Genomic DNA, 7,790 nt, shown 5'->3' on the forward strand with positions numbered 1-7,790 from the left:
AGCGATTCCATTAGTTCTGATTTCTATATTATTAATTTAATTTTCATTAATCGGGTCTTTAGTTTAGAATCACACCAATTTTCGATTTATGTGTAGTTGTTTTAGAAGTCCAGATATTGATGTTATTCTGCTAAGTATAATTTTGAGATGACCTTTTACTTCCGGTGGACAAAAAAAACGTGACGAAAGTCAAAGGCGATGGACGAATATGCCAGGGACCCTTGGTAAAAACAAACTTTAACTGAAAGTTGTTTAGCATTTATCACAAACTCACATGTTAGACTAAATTGTACCAAATTTCCGCTTCCTCACATCTCTACTTCACCTGGTTCACATGTAAACATGCCATGCGTGTTAACTCTGTTGCATAAGAAATTGCGTCCTTTATTAAGATTGATAACTTACTTTTTCTAGTGCCCTCAACTAAAACAAAAAATAATATGCAACTAGTAAAGAGCTTATTTTTTTAGCATCTAGATGTTCAACAGTGATAACTCAGTTAAGGCCACAAAAAAATATCTGTTTTTTTTCCCATTGTCATTGATTAAAAAAAACCAGGGTAGGTAAAATCATTTCATTTTTTAAAATTATGTGATATAGACGAGTTTGACTCAGGTTGTTTTGTATATAATAGGCTATAAACAACTTTGCCTTGTGTTGTTTCGTCTACATTTCTGTTGTCATTTGCAACTCTTCAAGAAGTTTAATTATTGTTTAATTGGTTTATATAACAAATGTTAGGTGGATAATTATTTTTAATCATGTCAACAGTGTTCATTCCAGACCTGGCCCTTGCGTCATTGGCACGCATATTTTATGCATGGCACACAAAAAGAGCGGCATGTGGGCCCAACGGGCGCACATTATTCTGTAGGTCAATCTCCGAATTTCTGAATTTTTTTCAGTTCAGTATCTGCATTTAAAAGCACCAATGGCCTTGACCACTTTGTAATAAACACGAGAAGCTAACACAGGCAAAAACAATTTAATGAAATTTCAGGAGGTGTGCAGGGGCACAATCATCAAATTTCAGTTAAGCCAACTGACTGAAAACGAACAGACATGGCGAGCAAACCTAGAGGCAAAAATTTCAAATATGACAGCAGAAAAAATTTACGTTTGGCTGGGCATTCTAAAATATTGTATGACCAGTACAAAAATGTGTATTCTATGAAATGAAAAAAAAAGTGGCTTTGAAAAATAAATGATAGTTGATAAGATGCCATGAAAAATGTAGTAAACCTGTTTTGTACGACTGTAATCTGTTAGAATTCCAAATCATTCCAGGGGAAATTATGTGTCTGCTACTGTTCCACTCTCGTGTCATGCAATTTCAAGTAAAACAATTCAAAATGTCAACAAAGCAGTGTCTCTCAAGTAAAATGATCAGAACTGCAATAAAAAATATAACTTTTGCGATGAATCTTGCATCAGAATACAGAAAAATGCATTTGGAATTGAACTACATATAGGTACTGTAAGTGTGACATGCAAGAAAACTGCTTAATTGGTATTCAACCAGAAAAAATTGAACCATTCGACGTAAACAGATTGTCTGATTAGTCTTATAACTTGACATTTATTTTCACTATCTAATGCATTCCTACTTTAAAGCCCCTGGAGGATAGTTGATGATTGTGGTGGTGCATTTTCAATGGGAGCTATTGGAGGTGGTGTATTTCATGGAATCAAAGGCTGGAGAAATGCTCCAAAGGTATGAATGTTTAACACTAAAAAGTACTTATATCTAAGATGAAAAAAATCAAGAGGTAAGATGTATTTCTGAAAATGAAATAAGGATGAATTAAATATACTGTTATTCAAAGTGAATATTTTTTCAAAGGGAAACATAGTTGGAACACTGTATTTTGGGCTTCCAATTGCCATTAATCTATCATCAACTACATTTTTTCTCATATTTTGATTGTAAAACCATGGATTTGTTGAACTGGAAGAGATACTTGATATTTTATTGCCTTCCATTGTCTGTTTGTCTGAAAATTCATGATAAACACTACTATCTACCCTTTGTCCCACTACATATTGACTGTAAAATGTATCTGCAGGTTTTAAAAAAATTGTGGCGCAGTGTTTGCCATCATAAACAGCTGCTCTCTGTTGTATTCATTTTTTTCAAAGTTATTTGATTTAAAACACCAGAAACGGAAGGGTATATCATGTACTTTAGAATAATTATAAGAATCATAAATAGAAAGTTTGTTTAAGAATTCTATATTATGCCTTACAATTTTACAAGATGTTGAGATTTTATTTTTTTTCCAGGGTGCTTACAGACGTTTAATTGGTAGTTATATGACATTAAGACAAAGAGCACCAATAACAGGAGGTAATGGATTGTCAATACATGCATTAACTATGTGGAAGTAGCATTACGTTAATTCACACCCTAAATTGTTATATTGACTGTAATACATGTAAGTGAAACCTTTACCTTGTTCACTTGTTTTTTTTAAGGTGGTGCAAAATAAATGAATAAATTTTTACAAAAGATTATGAGTGCTTTGTGAAAGGCAAAATATTATTTTATTCTAAGGTCAAGACTGAATAGAAGATTCCTAATATGCAGTTGACTTATTTCTTTTTGTAGGCAATTTTGCAGTATGGGGAGGTTTGTTTTCAGCTATTGACTGTTCTTTAGTTTATATAAGAAAAAAAGAAGATCCCTGGAATTCAATAACTAGTGGAGCCTTAACCGGAGCTGTACTGTCAGTGAGACGTAAGTCTATTTTTTTATGATGTAAGGAAGATCAACTGGTGCAATTGAATGATTTAAGATTATTTAAGTAAAAGTTTAATAGACTGTCTACAAAATTTTGGAAATGAAATTGAGAAACTGAGATGAAGCTTCTGTCCCAAATCAAGGAATATCTAAGCATGGTATCCAAAAGTGGTTATTTCATTTCAGAGCAAATGTAGTACATTTGTGAAACAACATTAATCACTTAATTCTCAAATTACTCTTACACTTCTTAATGATAGGTGTGATCTCTGTTTCAGATGGGACTGGTGCCATGATTGGATCTGCTGTTCTAGGTATGCTTACATAATAAATGCATTTATATGATGTTATGAATCAAAATTCCCTGAATTTTATTACTTTTATCTTAATTGTAGTCTATTTAGATTTTATATTCAGATAGTTTAACTACAATCAGTGTAAAAATAGCATGTCTAAGACTCCTCAAATGATCAGGGATGATTTTCTTCCGTTTTTTAGCGGATTTCTGCTATTTCAAGTCCGGATTTTACTGTTACAATTCTTTTTTTATTGTATATTTACTTCCGATTTTGCCAATTTCCACTTTGTTTATTGGCCTCATAAAATTATCCCTGATTGATACAGAGTTAATTAATCTTCAAAACAAGGCAGTTGAACCAAAATTGGAAATTCAAATACAGTACTGAACTTTTCTGTCAAAATTAATTTGTTTCCAGCTTCTTGACAGTTTTAACTGTGCTAGAGCCTTTCATTACTCAGATGATAAGTTATTTGACTTCTATTTTAGGTGGTGTACTGTTAGCTATGATAGAGGGTATAGGAATATTATTTACAAGATTTTCAGCTGAACAATTTAACGCAGGTTAGTTTTATGTTGAAAAAATAAGCAGCATTTGGATGATCCAAATGAATGCAACATCATTTCCTGTAAATTTGTTTTTGAAATAGTTCCCACAATATTTTATTAAGTTACATGAACTTCTTGTTTTGTGATTTTCGTTTATATTTGGACCTTATGGTTACTGTGGTGGGGAGTGTTGGGTATGTATTAGTGGGCTTTGCTCACAGCTTTCTAGTTCCACTACTCTAAAAGCTCATAATTCTTTAAAAGAGTAATTAAGGGAACCAAGGTTCTAGTGGAAATCAAAAGAATGCAATCCAGGGACAATGACCAGGCATGGAAAACAGACACAACTAACAAAGAACATAGAATAACCAAAATAATACATACAAAGAAATAAAAGTAGACAAGCAACTCGGGCTCCACTAAAACTGGGAGCATGGACCAGGTGCACCAGTATGTTAAGCATCCTCTGCTTTTCTAGGAGCATCTGCAGAGTTGTTCATAAAAAGTCCAAGTTTGGGGTAGACGAAAGATGAAAGGAAAACTGACACATTGAACAAATTAGTTCTCATGGTAAAAAAATGAATGCCTAAGAAAATGTACATCAGACAGAATCTGCAAAAATGAATATGCTCATAATAACCATCCTTCTTTAGATGATTTCATATGAATTCAGAAAGTATTGATTTTAGTTAAATTTAAATCTTCTTGATTTATTTTATTAAAATTTGAGTATTGGTATTCTCAGTTAAAAAAATGAAAATGAAAATACAAGATTAATGTAGTATGATGTGTAATTATTTTATTGAAATAAATTAATTGTAGGCATGAAGAACCGTCATTGAAAAAAGTCTAGTAAAGTAGTCTTGTTTAAACAATTTACAATTTCATTTCTTTTAGACTTAGTTGATTTTTTGTTATACAATCTGCAAAAGTTATATGGTTGTATAATAGTATGGCACTGTCTTTGTTCATGTCCCCTTTGTGCACTTGGTTTTTGTGTAATAACTTAAATATGAGCAGGTTGATCTTGATAGTATTTTACAATAAGCTTACGTACCATAAAAGGAGGGTTGTTATTTATTTATAGGGTTATGGTCCCAACTGTTGAGGAATCATTGCCCCCCCCCCCCCACCCCCCCCAAAAAAAAAACAAAAAACAAAAAAAAAAACGCATTTTTGAAAATTTAGCTATATAATATGTAAGTAAAGTTGGGGTTGAAAGGCCAAAACAGACATTTCTTGTTTAAGGACAATAGCTTGAGTAAAAGTGTAGTGATCTCTTCAAGGTTCCATTCCACAAAACTGAGGTTTGATTTCAAGTGTTTCAAGCAAGAATCATTTTTGAAATGGGATTGAAAAGGTCTGTAAATAGGGGTTTTTAAAGCTACATTTTGAATGCTTATGTCTTCAGTTTAATTGAAAAGATTCAAGTGTGTTTACCACTTCTGTATTGTTTCACATGTAATCACAATCTCAATCTCAATATAGTACTGTATCAAACTTGAATGTTGATCATAATTTCTGGATTTGACCTCTGTAGTTGGATCTTGATAAAGCATTTTATTTTTGTTTTTGTTTAATTTCATACAAGAATTGTTGTTCATGATGAAATCCTTTATAGATCTGATAATGCTCTTGTGCTCATTGGAATTGAATTTTTCATTAACTAGTCCTGACAGCATTACTTCTTCTGGATTAGACATTTGAAGTCAATAATGAATTTTTTAATATGTTAATGTTGTGTTAGTTCTCTGAATAAAATGGTATTCAATTTATTTTGTAGCCAATGCTATGCCAGAAGAGCCTGCTCCCCAGGGAGGAGGGGGTGTGTCATCATTATTCGGAGGTCAACAAAGCTATCAGTGACTAGACCAAGAAAAGTAGAACATTCTTGGATCTCCAGCTACTCATTCATCCATTTATTGTCATCATCAAGTTTTGGAGAATTAGTTATGTGATAAATAAGTTTGTAAACTGTCATGGAGACATTGGTTTACTGTTGTGATATTTCATCACTAGTTATTCTTTTGTTCATTAATCTTCCTTTTATTAAAGGGAGGAATTCCAAAAAAGCTTTTTTTGAATGGAAGATTTTATTATTTTCAAAATCTGTATGATTAATTCTATATAGTTTTACTTAACATTAAATAAGAATTTAGTGTAAAGAAATGTTCTCTTTAACTGTATATTTTATGGAAATGTAGATTTCAATGAGAATTTTATATGAATACTTAATAGCTGAATTTGCCATCATGTAGAAAAAATACATGGTATGGGTACCTTAAATTTCACATCTCTATGTGTTGTAGATATATTTATTATTTCATGATAGCTACCTGACATCCAGAGTCCATAGCTATAGTTTGCATGGTGTCTTCAAACTTCATTTATTTCTAATCTGTGATGTAGATCTTAAGAATTCAACTGTAAAATGTGGCCACCATAGTAATGAGTATATTTTTCAATAGCAGCAATTGTTATACAACTGTCAAGTATGCCTCCTATAGACTATTGAAGGTGTGACCATACCATACCTGAAGTATGTGTTTTTATTTGTCCACTGATGTTACCATTATGATAAAATATTTATACATGGTAATATTTTTTATGATAATGTTTGTTGTTTTATATTGTTTAATGACTTTGTCTGTAAATCAATATGACTTGTTTGATATTAAAAGGTGAAAAACTGGAACTTTATTATTGTTTTATGCAGACTGTGCTCTTTTTGTTCCTGTAGGCTCATTGCCTGGATATAGCTGAAATATGGCTGCTCAGGAGTTAAACCCCAACTATCAATCAATCCTGTAGGCTCATCTGTGAACTAAGGGATGACTTACTGAAACTATTTGTTAGGACTGTGTATAATTTTAAAACATACCAGGTCCAGGTATAAAGTATTGGAAGGTAGAATAACACATCAATCCACAATTCTTAATTTCAAGATTAGGCATGTAGCCAGATAATTGTAGTGCTGTGCTGTCTGCTTCTATATTTTCAAGCAACTGTTCTGTCAGAATCAAAATTGATTTTAATTACTTTAGTACCATATTTTTGAAGGCTAAAATCCAAGTTTCTTAAGAGAAAAAATATACCACATTATTTAAGATTTACAAAAAATTAATACAATTGTGGAACCAATGTCCATGTGGATTATGTTTTCATACACCATCACTTTAGTGTATAATAATACTAGAATTAGGCTCAATTCTAAGAAAATTTGCTAAAACACTAAGGAAAAATCTTTAATGTTATTGATTAAAAACTACTTAATAAAAAAAAGTGATTGTAAAAAGACTAAAAATACATTGATCTTTAACTTGAAAAAAATAACTATTGAAATAATTCTTTTATTCAAATCTACATACAATTAATTGGAGAATGAATGGAATCATCAGATATTTCTAAAGTTGACAAAACAAGGTCATGGTTTAGTAAACAATAAATAAACTATTATTGCTGTTTCATATGTTTATGGAACTAAACACATAAAAGCACCATACCTCAACTTAAAATTAGGTGTTTTAGATATAAAATCTTTTATCTGAAGCACTATCATATACCATATAGTGTGAAAGTTATAACTGGGCAGACACCCTGTCCAGCTCTGTACTAATATTTTTGTTCGTTCTTGGTTTACAATTGAGACAATGTTTTTATTTTCTCTCTGCAGATTTTTTATAGTCTGAGAAAATAAAAAATAGGAATAGAAGAGCATACCCCTTTACGTTTATGTTATTTTACATGGTCCTTTTGAACAAAGTCCATTCTTGAATCAAGTGATTTTCTACGTATCATTTCATAAGAATTTCTCACTTAGTAGAGAGGCTAGAACACCACAAAATTATATCTCCCACCTTACCAGTAAATATAGATGTTAAGCAAAATATGCAAATTAGAATTTTTCTAAGAAACACTCTTCAGAAATAAATGACACTTGCAAACAAATTAAACTGGACATTGCTGAACTTGTGATTTTATTAAAATTACAGATACTTGGCTACACTATTTTTTAAATTTGTGTAAACAGTTGTTTGTAGACACTAATTATTGGATAATATATAATCATGCTAGGTTTCATACCACAAAGGAAGGTTGGTATTGATTTTGGAGATAATGACTATAATCATGCTGGAATAAAAGCTTCACCTAACACAGCATGATATGACCAATATATAGTTAAATTCCATTAAAATGCTTGTT

The 7,790-nt window shown here is 31.3% G+C and overlaps 1 protein-coding gene across 1 annotated transcript; it reads left to right on the forward strand.

Moving 5' to 3' along the window:
- The first annotated feature begins 138 nt into the window (after window positions 1–138).
- On the forward strand, window positions 139–6,282 carry LOC148629033 (mitochondrial import inner membrane translocase subunit Tim17-A-like). Its single transcript, XM_088542791.1, has 7 exons — window positions 139–224; window positions 1,615–1,714; window positions 2,284–2,347; window positions 2,609–2,737; window positions 3,019–3,054; window positions 3,528–3,602; window positions 5,371–6,282. Exons 1-7 carry the CDS (start codon window positions 199–201, stop codon window positions 5,451–5,453), a joined length of 513 nt encoding a protein of 170 aa, XP_088398917.1. The 5' UTR covers window positions 139–198; the 3' UTR covers window positions 5,454–6,282.
- Window positions 6,283–7,790: the final 1,508 nt, after the last annotated feature.

The sequence above is a fragment of the Perna viridis genome, chromosome 1 (assembly GCF_037379345.1).
Source record: "Perna viridis isolate PV_CMFRI_1.1 ecotype Kerala chromosome 1, ASM3737934v1, whole genome shotgun sequence".
In the NCBI taxonomy this organism is placed as follows: Eukaryota; Metazoa; Mollusca; class Bivalvia; order Mytilida; family Mytilidae; genus Perna; species Perna viridis.